The 19,791-nt window shown below is 39.8% G+C and overlaps 1 protein-coding gene across 3 annotated transcripts in view; it reads right to left on the bottom strand.

Annotated features, from left to right (window-relative positions):
• CTNND2 (catenin delta 2) overlaps window positions 1-19,791 on the bottom strand; it is an 886,845-nt gene that overhangs the window by 570,113 nt on the left and 296,941 nt on the right. For all 3 annotated transcript variants that reach the window (XM_032470087.1, XM_032470083.1, XM_032470094.1), the window contains one exon: window positions 4,307-4,419. In XM_032470087.1, the coding sequence (XP_032325978.1) occupies window positions 4,307-4,320 (14 nt within the window). In that variant the 5' untranslated portion in view covers window positions 4,321-4,419. The remainder of the gene's footprint in view (window positions 1-4,306; window positions 4,420-19,791) is intronic.

Consider the following 19,791-nt stretch of genomic DNA (forward strand, 5'->3'; position numbering starts at 1 on the left):
CATCGTCATCATCATCATCGTCATCATCATCATCATCATCATCGTCATCATCATCATCATCAGTCTTCCAAGAGTCAGGTCTCCTTTAGGAAGAGTTCATAAGATAGGTCAAGCAGTTATTTGAATCCAATTTCTCTCTCATTATATTCCTGTTGCCCATGAAGATCAAAGGATGTAAGTAGACATCTATTTTGTTGTCTTTAACTTTCAGTAGCACCTGAGAAAATCCCCAATGTCCTTTGACTTAAGGTTAAAACATCCTGTGGCAAGGAACTTCTAGAAGGGTCAGTAGAGCCCCATCCCCAAAACTCTGTTAAGTTCTAAGGACTCCCCAGGAAGGCAGGACACCTGGACCAATTTGAACAGATCAAGAAGACATTCAGAAGAATGTGAGCCCTGAGCGGGGCAGCTGGATCCATAGGGGGAGGTGACCAGAAGAAAGGGGTAGGATAGTCTAGATGGAAGGGGTCACATGCCCATGACCACGTGAGACGGGAAAGAGTAGCGTACTGATGGAATTGCAGAAGAGGGAATGGGTCCTTCACAGACACGGTTCTGATTTACGTGATATGCAGCTGAAGCCCACACAGGTGGAGGATGGGTTTGGGCAGAATGTAGGCAAAAAGATGAGTCAGGATGCTGTTTGAGGGGTCTGTGGAGAATATGACAAGGGCATGGGCACAGGCAGGTCCTGTGGGACTTACAAGAGCCTGGTCTGGGAGAGGACCGGGTAACTCACAGGGCTGCCAGACCGAGACCTCCTTGACAGGTCTTCGCCTGAGGAACAGATGTGACCCAATTAGTAGCACCTGGCCAGAGGGTGGACGTGGGCTATCAGCAAGAGGGGTGTGGTCATGACCTAAATAAGGGGCCTCTTCTACACAAATAATCTTCCTGACTCAGGCCTGGTTGGTTCTGAGGAATCAGGGGGAAGGTATGGGACCAAACTCTCTAGTTGTAGGAGGGAGAAGGACCCAAGAGCTTGGAAAGGTTTGACCTGAAATCAGTGCGGACAGTCAAGACAGGAAGGTGAGAAGGCACACAGTCAAAGTGTAGCTGCAGTAAGAAGCACCAATAATTCTATCCTAGAGGACTGACATTAACATTTAGACAGCCACTAATTGATCTGAATTCTGCAAGCTACGATAATGAATTTGGATGCTTAGAAAAGTCTATGGAGGGTTTAAGAGATCACAATGTTCCTATTTGCAGCTACTTTTCCCCTAGATACATGGACGCAGAAGCTGATATGCTACAATAATAGATATCTCCAGATTCTCCCTTCTCCAAATTCTCAGCATCCTCTCTTATGATTTGATTGACTATGATAAATCCAGCTGTTACAAATGCATACTAGTAATATCTTTTTATTAACTTTAAACTGTCAATGTAACTCCAGGAAACAGGAGCAATTTCCTAATGCCAATAAAGGCAGAGGAAAACCAAATTACATCTATTAGTCATTTTTATCATTTATATAAAAAAAACTGAAAAATATTTTATTTTGTTTCATGTCCTCTAAGAAACTCTCTCACCTCTCCTTAAGAAGTACGAAACGACATCTAAATCATCACTCTTTATCTGTTCTCCTTTTTCGAAAATTGTTTACATTTCTATTTTTTCTTTTAATTTTTAAATACCCCCTTTTCATGTGCTAACTAGGTTAGTCTATCACCCTTGATACAGACTTGAATTTCCAAACGTGCATTTCTGAAGCTGAGCAAACAACTAGGTTATGACAAAAAAAGAACAGTGGAAGTTATGTATCAGGACTTTCTCCGGTGAAATATCAGTAAATTGCTTGTATTATTCAAATGCAGATTCATACATTCAATACTTTTGAAATACAAAGTAATGAAGCCTGATGCAAGACATATTACACAGCCACATGGCAAAGGGAAATAATTAGACAGTCATCATCACTCAGCACTATATTTAATATATATTTAATACAGAATTATGGATTATGTATCATGGGCTGTGAGCTAGGAATACAAGATATAGTGTAAATAATCAGAAGTTGCCATGGGATAATTTTTCTGTCTAATTTGGTAGTTCACAGATGTGTTCTATTCATGAAACATTGAACCTAAGAAAAGAAATCAACTCAAATTTTAAGAATTCCAAAGGTAATCTCATAGATGCAACATCTAAATGCAGCCAGACCTAGTGACAACTATACTGGTCTCTGACTTTCAGGAATCACAGAGTCTCTCTCCATTGGACTGCCCTCTGTCACCACAGAGTCCTCCATCAGCACCCAATCCACATGGCCACCATCTCCTAGCACCCACCATTGAATGTCACAGATTTGGGGCATTTATTTCACATTCCCAAGAGTACAAAACTAATTTCTTGCAGGCCAGTCACTGGATGAATCAGCCTTGGGTTAGATATCCATCTCTGATCCAATCAGAAGTTGGGAACTGAGGCACAGGATACAGAATGGTCCCCTAGACGTGCTGTTACCAAGAGCCGGAGGTGGGTGAAACAAAACAAAAGATGTAGAGTATGCAAAAGTATCACCCAGAAAGATTAGGAATATGAATTGAAAACGTAATCTGACCAACAGGGAAACAATGGGTTTCAAAGCGAAATACTGTAGTTGTAAATTCAACAGTGTTTATGGACCTAAAAAACCTTACAGACTTAGCTTCTTAGGTGATGTTCACCATTAAAAAAAGCTCTTCAAATATGAACAACCACATGTACAAAATCGAATACACACTTATAAATATTATTTTCTCTATACATTAGTCTCATCACCTTCAACCAGAACCTTCTGATAACAATTTCAAGTAGACGTAATTCATTTTGCCTTTTTCTTGTCCATCCTGCTCTGGTTAATTTGGGTGTTCACACAAGCCTATGATGCGTTTAAGAGATCACAATGTACCTATTTGCAACTATGTATAGCCTGGGTACTTGGATGCAGAAGCAGATACGCTTTTGCATACCTAAAATAAGGCTTTACAATTGAAAATGCTATTCCATCCAAGAAATTTAGACTCACAAGAGGCGCATGATTCCCATTTAAAGATTATCACCATTGGACGATGAAAAGAACCATGTTAAAAGATGAATGGCAGGTGGCTCCACTAGAAACATTCCAACTACAAATTAATCCTACAGTGATAAAATATCTTACAGCAATGGATACAAGGATTTTTTAATTATTTTGTGGCAGAAGCTGGTTAACAGAGTACCAAACTCATGTCCCCACTTCCTGGGCAGAGTGACTACAGACCTCAAGACTAGGAATCCCTGCCCCACTTCCATCTATGGGAGGACATGTGACTACAGTTCACCAATGGACTATGGCTGCAGTGATGTAATTGATGCTGCAATTGATGATGCAATTGATGATGAGGCCATAGGGGATGGCAGGGCTCTCAAGAGAGAAGCTGGGTCATTAATTACTGCATGGAAGGGCAGCAGGGAAGCAGCCCCCTGACCAGCATCCACCTCTTCTATCTGTTGCATGAATGAGAAACAAACCGCTCTTGTGTCAAGCCACTATAACATGGGAGTTTATTTGCCACAGCAATCATTGTTCCTTGAAAATGCACAATGTCAAACACATTACAGAACAAAATGACAGGAAATTCCAATGCATCTTTGAGAAATAAAAATTGTCTCATAGAGCTTTAGGTTTCTTTCACACTCACACTCATACTCACACACACTTATATTTTTACAAATGAAAACATGGTCTTCAGGCAGATAACTTATTGTTTGGTCAAGTGACTAAGTTTTGTTTTTAAATACTTCATAATCTCAAATCAAGCCTTAACTGAATAATCATTCTACGTATGGATTTGAAATGTCTTCACACACAGAAACTGCACGTGTGGCTGATATTTGAGGAGCAATTTTATAATGTAGCATCAGATATTAGCAAACAATGCAAGTAAATGTCAAAACGTCAAACTCTTTCATTTCCAGAACCTGCAACTCTGGATCATTTAGAAAAAAGAACCAAACTGAGAGACTGTGACATGGCATCTCCTCATCTCCAGGAAGCTGACTAAATGCAAAGCTTCCATTTTGTGTAAAATTATGCATAATTTGTATTCAGGGCAGGCATACATTTTGTGAAAGGCGTCTCCAGTACAAATCAGGCCATTTTAGACACCTTCTGAACATCTTAAATCAGGTCGGTTACAGTTCCTTCCCAACATCTGACTGAATGTTCCAGCTCCACTGCCAGGTTTGTCAGGAGAAGATAAACAGCACCATTTACTTCCACTGCACGAGGAACCCCAGCCCGAGAAAGCCCAGCCCCGAGGAGCAGTGTGCCCAGTACCTGACGCTGCTCATGCTGCCGGTCTCCGATCCGAGCTTGCATCGCTCCAGCTGGCTGGCGACGATCTGGCGTTCTGCCTCCAGCTCTCGGGTCAGCCTTTCAAACTGTAATTCCTGAAACAAAAACACCAACAAGATTAATTCTCCCAGCTATACGGAAAGCGGAATTCAGACCAAAAAGACAGGATGGTCCAGGGGAAAAACAGGATTTCTCAAGACTTCAGATTTGAGAAGCAGAGGTTGCTGATGTGAACTCAAAGACGGCTGAGACGTTCAGACAGACCTGAGTTCTCATCATAGTCCTGGGACCTGATAAGTTATTCAGTCTTTCTAAGGATCAGTTTCAGTATCTGCAAAATGGGTTTACAATACTCATTAGGTTGAGGTGAGGATTAAATGAGACACCAAGAAGAATAAGCCTGTGTTATGTTTGGCAAATGGCCAGCACTCAACAGAGATCAGTATTCCTGTCACCAAAAGGGAAAGGCTTAGTAAACTATGTTTATGTGACTTGGAGCATGTGTTTAGTCGCTACTGGCCATCTAGCTGCTTTTATACACTAAATTGGTATTTAAATTATTTATATATTGTAGCTTGAAGCAAATAATACTTTAAACCCACATTTTTCATACTTTAAATTCCAGCAGAACAAGGACACTGATTCCATACAGTCTAATTACAAAGAGAATAACCACGATATTTCATTTGTCACTTAAAAAACAGCCAACTGGACCAACGAAGAATTCTTCTACAAAGCTACTGAAAATCCACTGTTAAAGGATTAACTTTAATAAAAAATAAGATTCAATTAGTATGTCAAGGACCTTAGCTGTTCCAACTACAGGGACTTCTGTATTATTTTTTAATCTTTACATTTTATTTTTCTATACACTTAAGTTTTTTTAAACAGACATAATTATAGTAAATCATGTATTTTAACTAAAAAATTAAGAAAAAGTTTTTTACAATATCACAGCTAACTTCTTTTAAAAATGAATGATTTGCACAGTTGTGTTTTGGAGATGGGAAGACCTCTAAGAATGCTGTAAAAAATAGGGTAGGGGGTAATTTGGGAGACATAGTTGATACACAGCACTGTATAAAGTTTAAGGTGCACAGCAGAATGATTTGACGTACGTACATCACAAAATAATTATTACATCACAGGGATATGTCTTCCCAGAAAAGATGAGTTTATTTTATTTGCTACCCTGTGATGTTCTAGGGTGAGACCTTTAAAAAGTAGTGGCAGCCTCTGCATTTGTGAAAAACACCCTTGCTCTTTTCCAAAGGGCAGATTTTTATGTTGACGTTATTTCAGGGATCTCAGTAAGGGACACTGTACAAATGAGAGATCAGCTTTTCCCTTTATGGTGAAACATATTGTTGAAGCTTAAGTTTTTCTTCTTCTCTATGAAGGGCAGCAAAGATTATTTGGAAGCAATGAATACTAAGACCTCTGCTGACTGCATCTTGTGTATCTAACCTCCTCTTCTTCTCCCTGAAAGTTCTGCTGCTTTGCTGCGGGAGTTCCTTTCCATAAACACATGCAAGTTCTAGAAGATGTTCTTTTCCAGCCTTTATAATACACAGGCATGCCTCAGAGACACTGCAGGCTTGGTTCCAGACCACCATAACACGGGCATCATCACAGAGAAGTGAGATCCACAAGGTTTTGTTTTCCCAGTTCATACAAAAGTTATGTTTACACTAGACTGTAGTCTGTTAAGTGTTCAATAACCTTATGTCTAAAAAAAGTACATATCTTAATTTATAAATCTTCATTGCTAAAATATTAACCATCATCTGAGCCTTCACCAAGTCATAATCTTTTTGCAATAGTTAACATCAAAGATCACTGATTACAGATCACCTTAACAAATATAATAATAGGAAAAAGTCTGAAATATTGTTAGAATTACCAAAATATGACACAGAGACATGAAGTGAGTAAGTGATGTTGGAAAAATGGCGCCAATAGACTTGCTCAATGCACAGTTACCCCAGACCTTCAATTTGTAAAAAATGCAGTATCTGTGAAGCACCATAAAACAAGGTATGTCGGTATATTTTATCTCAAATATGTCTGAGTAACAGGAAACCAGCTCATACCTTTGAGTTGATAATGCCTTAAAAACATTAATAGTTACAGATTATACAGAACTCCTCATAGGTAAGTAGAAATTCATTGTTTGTATTATCCGAATTAGTTTAATTTGCTGCATGTTTGCATATGTTACCAGCAGTCCAGTATGGAGAGACGGTGAAGCCATCAGAGTCAGGACACAAGAACCTTCTTGGGCTCCTGCTAGGACAGACGCTGCCCTGGGGTGCGCTTGCTGAAGGCTCTGGCTTCACATTTTCTTCACATCAGTTTTACAGAGCCTTCTGAATGCTCTACCCCAGGTCTCTGGAATTATGGCATTTCCCAGCTTGGCTGAGGGGTGCAAACACATATTCTTGGCCCTGGTGTGAGCACCAGATACTGTTTCCTCCCATCCTTCCAGAGAGATCTTTCACTGCTCCCTGGCAGTCTCCTTATATACACGGGCTGCTCAGTTCTCTGCTGAACAGTCGAAGGGGACCCTCTGCAGCTCTCAAGGGTTCTCCTTCTGAGCAGCAATCACCTTTCTTCTTTTTTGCCCTGCAGATTCCAGCCTCCTTTACCTCCCAGACTCTCAGCGCTGTCTCCATCTCGGGGAGTGCTCTGGGCTCTGCCTGGGTCCTCCCTTCTCCACTGTGCTGGGGAGACTCTCTCAGGGCAGTAAGCTGGGGCAGCTGTAGGGCTCACCGCACCTGCTTTGTATCTCGTTAGAATCACTGTCCTTCATCGCCTGAAGTTCTTTTGTTGTCGTCGTTCTTGCTGTTTTTTGTTTGTTTTGTGGTGGAGGAAAGTGCAGCATTTATTGTAAAGGCACCAGTCCAAGGGGGACGGGTGGCTTGTGCTCTGAAACCCCCAACTCCCAGGGGGTTTCAGCAAGGCATTTTTGAAGACCAGGAGAGGGAGGGCAGCGTGTCGCTGGGTATGTGATCAGCTTGTGCACAGTTCTCTGACTGGTTGATGGTGAGGTCACAGGGCAGTTAACACGACCAATCCTTAGGCGCCAGTAGGTCTGGGGGCTCATGATCATCAAGGAGTTAATTTCTTCCATTCAGCGGTGGTTTTAGCATCTGTAAAACAGCTCGGGAAGTGTGCACCAGATCCTATGATCTGGGTACTTCAGAGAGGAGCTACAGCAGAGGATACGGGGAGGGGTCTGTCCTGGGAAAGCCCCACAGGGTCCTGCTCGGTTACATTTTCTGTAACTGGTCTGAGAAGGTTCCATGTGTGGGACTGCTTCCGCCAACCTGCACCATCATCAGCAACCGCATCAAGAAGAGGACTGGATCTTCCGGAATTCAGGTGTTTTTTGCTGCCGCCTCGCATGTCTACAAAACTGCTATTTCCTATTTTTATATTTATTTTTTGTCACTGTTATTGTTTCAGGTGGGAAGGTATTTCTGGGCACCGTTCCTCTCTTAGCTGAAAGCTGAAAGGTTTGCAAGAATTAGCTATTTCTCCCCCACGCTAGATTTGTAAATACTTATTTTCCACTGTATTTAAAAATTCATACTAAATGTACTACTAAAGAGCGAAGCACTTAAGTTTTCATCTGTTTCCTTTAATTTTGTTCACTATTATAGTATCAAAAATAGAAGCTAATATGGGTTACTTGTTTCTTTTGTTTGCACAATGAGTTTTTAATTGAATCAGCATTTCTTTATAAAGGAAGCTGAATCAATGTGTTTTTTAAAATGTCCATTCAATAAATGTTTACTTAGTCATCACATATATGACACAAGCAATTAATGAAGTGAATTTTCCCTCTGAGCTTTGCTAAGGAGTACACAGTAAATGTCAAGGTCTTCAAGGAGCAAGAATGTTTGTCCTTTGCATCTAATAACCTGTAGTTTATTAATAAAATAACACAAAACACAAGAATAAAGTTGGAGGCAGAAATATTTATTGAGCACTTACTACTGAGTGTGTAATTACTAGGACAGCATGTAAGGAGGAAACAATCCTGCTGGGTTGTCATTGGTTTCTAGAACACTCCTGGCACACAGTAGGTGCTCAATAAATATCTATTAAATAAAAGCATCCACACTAAGTGCTTTACACATGTTGCCTTGCATAAACACCATAAAACTGCTATTTCTTCGGTTCTGTTTTTTTTTTCCCTTACTTCACAAAAATGTTAAGGTAATTACATTGAAAGGATTGGCCTTGGCCAGGGAAGAAACTCTTCCTTCAAAGTAGAAGAGAGAATGAGATCAAGGATGATGTTTTAGGCGATCTGGACATAAGGATGGAAATGCTGAAGGAACTAATATTGGATAGACTAAATATTCCCAGTACTGTCAATTTTTTTGCTCCAGAGCCCACTGCAATCCATTAATGTAGAGACATCTGATGTCAGTGCAAACTATGAAGTTCATTAACATTCATATTAAGACTCATCATTTAAATAATTTTTACTTGTACAAACTCTAAAGATGAGGTTCTGAAATGCCTTAGTGCACTGTCACTCTTATTACAGTCATTTTTACCTTACCCCAACCCAAGGGCCTAGGACTCACAGGGAGGGCTGTTTTTGCCGCAGCTCATCACTGGGGTCGGGAACTCAAAGGACCTAAGCTGGTCTTATGCTTGGAATTGAAACTGACCTTAGAATTGGGAACTAGAGAAGCTGCAGCTGAGAGTATTCCAAAGGGAGACACTTAAACTGTGGTTTGAGTAGAGAGATAACCTTGCCCATTTCTCACTTTGATGTTTGCAGGGAGAACAGACCTCTCAGGACTGAATAATTCCTGGGCATCTTAGAGACTTTGGGATGAAAGGGCATTCAAGGAAGGGATGTTGCTAATAAGGCCAGCTGGGTACCCAAGAAATCAGTCAGAAAAATAAAACAATGTAGATGCATTTAGTGAAATTTGTAGTACTGGTTGTAGGTGAATATGTGCTATTAAATTAATTCAGTGAAGGTGAGACTATAAAGAGAGATGAGAAGAAGAGTGAAGAAATATCTTTGAAGGTTATCTGGATTGGAGGATAGAAAGAACAAGAGAAGCCAGCAAGATAAATACAAGAATGATCATGAGGCAGAAGACCACTACTATAGCTTCCCCTGGACAGTTTCAGTGAAGTGATTATACAAATTACTGATGATATAAAAAGTGATATAACACCAAAAATACAGGAAACACAAGGAAAGACAGACAAGTAGGACTACATCAGACTAAAAAGCTTCCTTTCCTTTCAGCAAAGGAAACAGCCAACAGAGTGAAAAGGAACCTATGGAGTGGAAGAAAATATTTAAAGGGGTTAATTTCTAAAACAGATATGGAACTCGTATAACTCAAAAGTGAAAAAACAAAAAGAAATCAATTAAAAGTGGTAAAGTACTTGAATAGACATTTCTCCAAAGAAGGCATATAAATGGCCAGCAAGTATATAAAAAAGGTGCTCAATACCACTAATTATCAAGAAAATGCAAAACCAAACTGCAACCTGGTCTCACCTAAATACCTCTTAGGGTGGTTATTATTAAAAGAGCAAAAGATAGCAAGTATTAGCGAGGATGTGGAGAAATTGTACACTGCTGACGGAAATGTAAAATGGTGCAGCCACTATGTAAACCAGTATGGAGGTTCCTCAAAAAGTTAAAAATAGAACTACCATATGACCTGGTAATCCCACGCCTGGGTATGCATCCAGAAGAACTGAAGTCAGGATCTAGAGGAGGTATCTACACTCCCATGTTCACTGCAGCATAATTCACAATAGCCAAGATATGTACAAAATTAAACAACTGGATAAAGAACCTATGGCATACACCATGAAATATGACTCACCCTTAGAAAAGGAAAAAACTGAACTATTTGCGACAACACGGATGGACCTGGAAGACGCTATGCTAAGTGAAATAAGTCAGTCACCGTAAGACAAAAATTGCAATTCTGCTTATTTAAGGGTATCTAAAATTGTCAAACCTCTAGAAGCAGAAAATAGAACAGCGGTTGCCAGGGGCTAGGGAGTTGTAGTTCAAGGGTATAAAATTTCATTTAATTACTTGATGAACAAGTCTTGAGATCTGCTATGTAACACAGTGCCTGTATTTACCAATAGTGCTGTACATGTGAATTTTTCTTAGGAGGGTATATTTCATATTAAGTTTTCCTATCACCAAAGGGAAAAAAAAAGAGGCAAAGGGACACAAGGAAACTTTTGGAGCAGATGGATATGCTTGTATGTATATTACTTTGATTGTGGTGATAGAATCCTGAGTGTATGTATGTGTCCAGACTCATCAAATTGTATACATTAAATATAGGCAGGGTTGGGTTTTTTTTTTTTTGTACAACAATTATACTAAATAAAATTGTTCAAAAAAACCAAAAAGAACACAAAAATGTGATTTAGAAACTGTCCAGAGAAATTGGGATTCCATAAGAATAGCGGGTGGTTTAGAGAGGGCATCCTATGGTAAAGTTTTAAGAAAAAGCAAGTAGTGTCAGAGAACCTAACCCTCCATACTTGGTGGCAATTACCTTGTTTAGAGATCATAGAAATGTATAGAAGTAGTGGATGGATGATACCAAAATTCATTAAACGTTACTAAGAGTCAGATGTAAATGATTTTCACCCCTAGAATAGCACATTGTTGAGTCACATAATATATTAGGATTATTATAAGAAAAATTATCATATAGTTTGATAACATTTTCTTAAAGAGTCTAAATTAATAATTAATTTGGCTTAATTAAGTGGAATTTATTAAACGTTTTTAAGTAGATTAAAAACATCTAAAGTCCCTCGAGGGGGCTTAGCTCACTCAGTATGAAAACTGAAATCAAAAAACATGTACTCATAGCTTCATTAATTCCTTCAATAAATATTTTATTTAACCTTGTGGCACAGCATACATGCTAGGTTTGAGAAAGTGGGAAAATTTAGATTGAACAGAGAATTAAGTAAAACTAGATTTGCCATGATTTTACTCATATGAGAAGGTGGAAAAGAGACTGAAGTGGAGAATGGAGAGGATGGATGAGATGCTGGACGGTGTGAGATAAAGACGTTTCCTACCACGTAGATCTGATCACAGGAACCCCAGGACTTAAGATTCAAAGTGCACAAGCCAGCCGGCCAAATTGGGAAGGGGGACCCGAAACATATCCCGAGACGGGCTGTGTGGACAGTACGTGCTCGGACATCGAGGTTGCTCCCCTCCGGTCGGAGAAAAGAACACTGAGCATGTCAGCACCCACCCAGGCACAAAACCGCGGGCCTGTGCTAAGCCCTGGCGTTTGATAATGGAACGATGGTGAGCACGAGGGTGAGGCGCAGAAAGGGGCGTGGGATCGGATAGGAGGAATCACCGCAGTGGCGGCTCCAGGGTTCCCTTCAATGAGCCCTTGAGGAAAACTTGCTCCGCCTGTTGAATCAAGTTAGGTGAGAAAGGAAAACCTATTAATGAGCAACAGAGGGTGCTGGTCCTGTTCAAGGTGCTAGTCCTGTGAGAGCACTGAAAGGCTGAAATCTGACAGTTCAAGATTCAGTCAACATTCCTGCTGCAGCCTCTATTTCTTCAATTTGGGTCCATACCTAGTTTTATTTTGAGCAAATTCCTGGGTCAGTAATAAAGACAGCAACCATTCTCCAGGCGCGGGGACGGTATGGGGCCATTTTGTTAACGACTCAGCCTCCTTGGGGACCGATGCTCTGCCTGTGTGTGCTATTTCTCTGCCTGCTGTGGGCTTCGTCTGATGGTCCCTTGGCCTGTCTAATGAGCCCCTCACTCAGCAGATACCTCTGCTTTCCCCTGACCTCTTCCATCCTCCCCGTCTAAGACTGTCCATGGCCTAATATCTCCCTGTCTCCTGCTGGAGTCTCAGCACATTGCCCATTTCATCCAGAGGCTCACTACAGCCTCCATATTTCACTTCCCCTATATCCTGCCCATCTTGTCCGCAGATGAGATCTAGTTTTTAGAAGCAACAATGTCACAGAAATAGAACAAATCATAATAAAATTTATATGGAACCACAAAAGGCCTAGAATTGCCAAAGCATTACTGAAGAAAAAGAAAGAGGCTGGAGAATAACTCTCCTGGACTTCAGACAATACTATAGAGCTGGTATTGGTACAAAATAAGATATGGTATTGGTACAAAAACAGACATATAGACCAATGGAACAAAATAGAGAGCCCAGAAATGAACCCACAAACTTTCAGTCAACTAATCTTCAACAAAGGAAGCGAGAACTTACAATGGAATAAAGACAGTCTCTTAACCAAACTGTGTTGGGAAAACTGGACAGCAGCATGTAAATCAGTGAAGCTAGAGCACTCCCTTACACCATACACAAAAATAAACTCAAAATGGATCAAAGACTTAAACATAAGACAAGATACAATAAATCTCCTAGAAGAAAATATAGGCAAAACTTTATCTCACATACATCTCAAAAATGTTCTCCTAGGGCAGTCTACCCAAGCAATAGAAATAAAAGCAAGAATAAACAAATGGAACCTAATGAAACTTACAAGCTTCTGGACAGCAAAGGAAACCATAAGTAAAACAAAACGACAACCTACAGAATGGGAGAAAATTTTTGCAAACGATGAAACCAACAAAGGCTTGATCTCCAGAATATATAAGCAGCTCATACGACATAAGAAAAAAAATAAACAACCCAATCCAAAAATGGGCAGAAGACCTAAACAAGCAATTCTCCAAGGAAGAAATACAAATGATCAATAGCACATGAAAAAATGTTCAACCACTATCAAAGAAATGCAAATCAAAACTACAATGAGGCATCACCTCACACCAGTCAGAATGGTCATCATTCAAAAGTCCACAAATGACAAATGCTGGAGAGGCTGTGGAGAAAAGGGAACCCTCTTACACTGCTGGTGGGAATGTAGTTTGGTGCAGCCACTGTGGAAAACAGTATGGAGATTCCTCAAAAGGCTAGGAACAGACTTACCGTATGACCCAGGAATCCCGCTTGTGGGCATATATCCAGAAGGAACCTTACTTCAAAAAGACACTTGCACCCAAAGGTTCATAGCAGCACTATTTACAATAGCCAAGACATGAAAATAGTCTATGTCCATCAGCAGATGACTGGATAAAGAAGAAGTGGTATATTTATACAATGGAATACTATTCAGCCATGAAAACCAACAACATAACGCCATTTGTAGCAACATGGATGTTCCTGGAGAATGGATTCTAAGTGAAGTAAGCCAAAAAGAGAAAGAAAACTACCATATGAGATCGCTCATATGTGGAATCTAAAACAAACAAACAAAAGAACATAAATACAAAACAGAAACAGACTCGTAGACATAGAATACAAACTTGTGGTTGCCAAGGGGGCATGGGGTGGGAAGGGATAGACTGGGATTTCAAAACTGTAGAATAGATAAACAAGATTATACTGTATAGCACAGGGAAGTATCTACAAGATCTTGTGGTAGCTCACAGCGAAAAACAAATGTGACAATGAATATATGTATGTTCATGTATAACTGAAAAATTGTGCTCTACACTGGAATTTGACACAACATTTTAAAACGACTATAACTCAATAAAAAATGTAAAAAAAAAAAAGCACCAATGTCAACACAATCACATTCGTTCTATGTAAAAGGAGACAATGGAAGATCACTGCTATTTCTCTTTAGGCTCTAAGAGTCAATGATTTTAGGGAATCTGACTTAGTGGCTCTGCTTGCAACAGTGGAGCAAAATGAATGTTCAAGTGTTTTGAAATACCATATTAGAAAGTGATTTATTGTCATTGCCATTGTATAAATGTTGTCCTCAGATGTTCCTCTACCTGGGAGAGGATCAGAGTCCAGGACTTGTTCTCTGTCCTCTGGTATGAATCTCTGCAGGAAAGATGAGAGACTAGTTTTGCACCGTGGAGATGAGTTTTTGCTACCTGATTCTTTTATCTCTGCATCCATCAAGGATTTGTACTATCAAGGGAACCTGGGTGACCTTTCTTCTCGCATCACTTTTAATTCCCATTTCACATGAATGAGTTGACTTCATAGCCACACACTCTTGGCGATGTTAATTTCATCCCACTGAGACAGGTGCGAAGCCAAATCTGAAGGGAAGGTGGCACGGGTGACAGGGTAATAATAGGACGCCTATAGCAAAGCGTCCGACAAATCTGGGAAGAACAAGCCATGATGTGGAGACGGAATGGAACAAATCAATGTCAACTGTAAAGCTATGTAAACCTCATCGACAAGTCAAAAACTATGGCAAAGAGCTGTCTGCGAAAGTTTACAAAACTGACAGATTAATGTTTTAAACAACCACGATGTCAGCCTGGTCACCTAGCAAGACAGCAGATGACAGGAATCAGCGCCCCGAAGCGGAATCATAGGCACCTTTCCAGAATAATTGCAGTGAAATAAAACAAAACACCTCTTTCTGACCAACTCCTTCAATCTGTAGGATTCCATGTGCTTTGTTCTAGCCAAATCCCTTGATATCCAAATAAAACATGTTGATCAGAGTTTACTTAATTCAACTAAATGGCAGGACTCCACGAAATAAAGAAGGCCATGTTTCTTGGTAGTTTAAGATGATGTTAGAATCCATTAGGTTTGATGCAAAATTTAGTGATACTACTATATTGGTGACTCTTACCTATAATCTCTAGAAGTTTTTTTAATGCCTGGTACATAACCCAGAGGGACTGAATAAAAATGTATAGGTAATGGGGCCCTGATGTGTATTTTGAAAATTTTCTACTAGTGATTTTTATGCCCATACCTACTTTGGAATAAATTTTCCTTATGACATAGCCCATAATAATGGCAGTCAATATTTTAAATATTTACTTACCCTGTATCATACTCCACTAAATGCTTTACATGCATTAACTTTTTTTGTTTTCACATTGACCCAATAAGGAAGGCGTTTTATTTTCGAAGACATCTCAAATTTAAAAATGTTAACTAACTGCCTCAAAGATTAGCTGGGACTAGAAGTTTATCTCAGACTAACTGCTCAGAACCCCACCTCAAAACTCTTGAGTATTTATTCACATTGTTTTAATAGAGGCTGCAGAACCAGGACCAGCAAAACAATAACACAAATTCCCTTAATGAGGAATGACTACAGTTGACTTATTTTAGTTTTTCTTGCCTTCCTAGATATAAAATATTGGAATTATTATGTCCAACCACAGGAAGAACTGTACTCATTGTACTGTTGAAGTTTACACCACAACTGACATATTACCTTCTAAATAAAGGCCTTTAACTTTTAAGGGGGCCACTGCCAAGTTCAGATATACCCAGAGGAGGCAAAGAGAATGTTGAGGAGTTTTGCACCAGTTTCCTTGTCTGTATCACACCATAATGGAGAAACCAGCCTTCCAATGTTTAAAGGATGAAAGAGGAAGTACCAGAACCCCAGGCTTAGCCAAGGGCAATGACTTGCAGTCCCTCAAATGAATGTTGAACGTGCTCACTCTGTGCCCACTGCTCCGAATATCCACTTCCTCTCCCCCCATCTTCTCCTCTTTATAAGTCTAGGGACAATGTCTTTGCTTTTCAATTTTATGGTACTGAATTGCAGCATCGACTTATTTAATTACTACCTGTTCTGTAAGAGTACATTCCTGCCCTCACCCTCACTCCTTACACAAGAGAAAAAAAATGGCCACGACTTTCACAGCGCCAACAGTGCTTTACTGGATTCACTTAACTACATGCTTGTCTCCTTAGAACATACATGTCTTGTTGGCAGGGACCATTCCTTTGCGTTATCATCTTCTCATCTAGCCTAGAGTGTACTCAGTGCACGATAAATGGATGGATGGCTGACTTAACGTACACCCCCAATAATGTTTGGGTCAATATAAGAAAATATGCCACAGTGCATACGCACAGAGCAAACTTACTAACGTATCTGATAAAATGCAGAACATGAGATTACGTTACTTTCGTGGCACTTCCAATCCAAGATTTCTATCATCTTTTTTGTGAATTTCTCTCTCTCTCTCTCATTGTATGTCTTTTGTATAACTTGAATTATAGGATAAGAATTGTAAGAATAATTCTATTCAGAACAGAAATGCTTGAGGGACAAAAGGCCAATATTTATCCTTTCTCACTCAGTGCTCTTTGCTGAAATTTAAACAGCTAAATATTGATACCAGTGGAATAATTATATATGTTCTCATTTCTAAAGAACATCAGTATTTTACTTGACCTACTGTTAGCACTTCACTTTGTTGCCTTTCCGTCCTTCCCTAAACACACTCTTCTTATGGTTTTCAATACGCCCCTCAGCTGCTTTCTTCCCACCTCTCTGACTGCCCTGATTCTCAGGTTATCTCTTACTCCCTTCAGCAAGCATTCTCCCTGGAATGCATTTAAATTTCTATTCTCTTACACTTTCTCTGAATCATCTCATCCATTCTCACAGCTTCAATAACCAAATAATGGTGTATCTCCGACTGTCTATTGACATTCATTCTGGAAAACCCAGAGGCTCATGTCCAAAACTGAAACCACAGCCAGTCTGCAAACCTGCTGTTACTCTTTTGTTTTCCTATTTCAGTAAATGGCACCATCCTTTACCCAAGCTGCCTAACCTCCACACTTGGGTATCATTCTGGACTTTGTCCTCTTCAAATATACATAACAAATCATTAAGTACCAGTGTGACTTGTGATTTATAATAAAAAATATAACTTTGGACTTCATCCCTATTTCTGTCACAGAGTTCCTAAAACCTTAGAATTTTCCAAGTGATGAGTGTGACAAAGGAGTCTTGTTATGTTAATGAGGTGACTTTTAGACCACATCTAAGGATGGGGGCTGGTTGTCAAGGGAACCAACAATGTAATTAAAAGGTTGCTATTTTCAGTTCCAGGCCCTTGACCTCTGGGAAGGGAAGGGGGCTGGTGATTGAGTTCAATTGCCAATGGCCAATGATTCAATCAACCATGCCTATGTAATAAAGCCGTCATAAAAACCCACAAGGATGTGGTTCAGAGATTTCCTGGGTTGGAGAACATGTGGAGATTTGGGGAGAGCAGCCCACTCTGGAGAGCCCTGGGCCCTTTCCTCATACTTTGCTCTATGCCTGTCTTCCATTTGGCTGTTTCTGAATTATACCCTTTTACAATAAACTCTCTGAGTTCTATGAGCCTCTCTAGCCAACTAATTGAATCCATGAAGAAGGTTGTTGGAACATCCACTCTACAGATGGTGAGTTGATCAGAAGAACAAGTGACAGCTTGGACTTTCCAGTGGCATCTAAAGTGTGCTGGGTACAGGGCGGGGGGGGGGAGGGAGTGTGAATCTCACAGGATTGAACCCTTAACCTGTGGAATCTGATGCCTATTTTCAAGCACATAGTGTCAGAACTGAGTTGAATTGTAGGGTACCCAGCAGGTACCCAAGAATTGCTTGGTAGGGGACAAAACCCATGCTGAAACTGACAGCAGAGTCATCAGCACCAATTCCATCTCTCTAATCTGCCGACTATCCCCACTGACACCACTCTAACCCTGGCCACCGGTATCTCTTGCCCAGACACCTAAACTCATTATCCTAATTAGTGTGTCTGTCTCTTGTTCATACCTGCTTTCAATCTGTTCTCCACATTACAGCTAAAAATTATCTTTAAAAATTTAACAAATATGATTCTCTTATTCATCTACTTTGAACCTTTCAATGACTCCTCATTTCCTAAGGATAAAAATGGATACTTCTTAAGATTTAACCCTCCAATGGCTGAACACTTTATAACAGTAAAGGAAATACTCTTTACCGCAAGCATCATGACGTCTCTCTTAAGTCTAGATATTAATTTGATGCATTGAAGGTATTGAACAAATTTGACTGGTTGTCCCTATTCACATTTTTCTCTGGTTTACACAAAAACAGATTTTTGCAAGTTAACAATATTATTACTAATTTGAAAATATAGACATAACCTAAAAAATTAACCAAAACTTAATCTTCTCATCACATTTTCTCCCAAACTTTACCACAGTTTAATTATAATCAAACAATTAATTTGTGAGGTAATTATAACTCATTTACAGTTACATGTTCAAAGATATTCTCCCTTTGGCCACCAAGAAATGTACTAATTTTCAGAGCGAGAAAGGACACTTCTTGATTCTGAGAAAAGCATTAGGAGATACTTGTTTTCTACCGATGAGCCTGGAAAGATCTCTTGCAAGATTGTGAAATCCATATTAAAAAAAACCCTCAACTGTGAAACTGACATTATCATTTACTTTGACGCTGTATCATTTGTGAGGCAGAATAATCAATTTTCCCATGATTTGCTATCTTCCTGACATAAAATCCACTAGTGAAGTTTACTGGTGGCTCTTTGAAGTTTACTGAGTTCCTGCCATTATTTCACGATGAGGAGATATGTCAGGTCTCTTCAGTGGCTCCAAAGTCCCCAGGAAGTTCTCTCATTAGCTCCCTGGAAATCAAAACTTGTCTCCAATAATCTGGTGATGCTGCTGTTTAATTTCTCTTCACTACTGCAATGTCAGATGTCTCCAGTACATAAATGAAATGCAAAAGTAACACTGTCTTCTCAGTACCAGCCACCATGGGGACTGAGCCATCACCGCCTACCCACTTACCTGGGAGCAAACCACAAGTTCCAGTTATTTTACAGCTATTATTCTTAGGACTGACTTCAAGGCAAGAACAATGCTACCTTTTTGATTCAAATCTCTAATACCTACCAAATAGTAGGTGCTAAGTAAACACTTATGGAATGAATGAATTTAAAAAAGCAGTACGGCAACAGATACGTATGTGTAAAGCCTTCTGCAAGGTGCTGAATGACACAAACAGGAAAGACGCAGGTACAAAGTTAGTTCATGTACAGATCATGTGACGGTTAATTTTGTGTGTCAACTTGACCTGGCTAAAGGATGCCCAGACAGCTGGCAAAACATGATTTCTTCGTGTGTCTCTGAGGATGTTTCTGGAAGAGTTTGGCATTTGAAACAGAAGACGAAGTATAGAGGACCACTCTCACCAGTGCAGGTAGGCATCATTCAAGATGGTGCTAACTACAATATTAAAACCAAGAACACTCTCCTATTAACTTGTTTAAATACAAATGGAACAAGCGAGTCTGGTACTATTTTTCATTTCTTTTCATACTGTGCAGTTGATCAAAAAAATTCCTCCTTATACTATAAGTAGCTTCATGACTTGAACATTTCATTGTGCTCCTTTCTAATACAGATCCTGCTGGTTTATCTAGGAAGAGTGACATCCTTTCCAACTCTCTGAAACTACAGCACTAACTAGAGTACAAAATAAAAAACCAGGTTGCAGCGAGAGAGATGCAAATGAATTTCAGAGACAACCTCCACTTAGGGAGATGGAAGGGGCAGGAAGAATGAAGAAACCGAG

Source organism: Camelus ferus, chromosome 3 (genome assembly GCF_009834535.1).
Source record: "Camelus ferus isolate YT-003-E chromosome 3, BCGSAC_Cfer_1.0, whole genome shotgun sequence".
In the NCBI taxonomy this organism is placed as follows: domain Eukaryota; kingdom Metazoa; phylum Chordata; class Mammalia; order Artiodactyla; family Camelidae; genus Camelus; species Camelus ferus.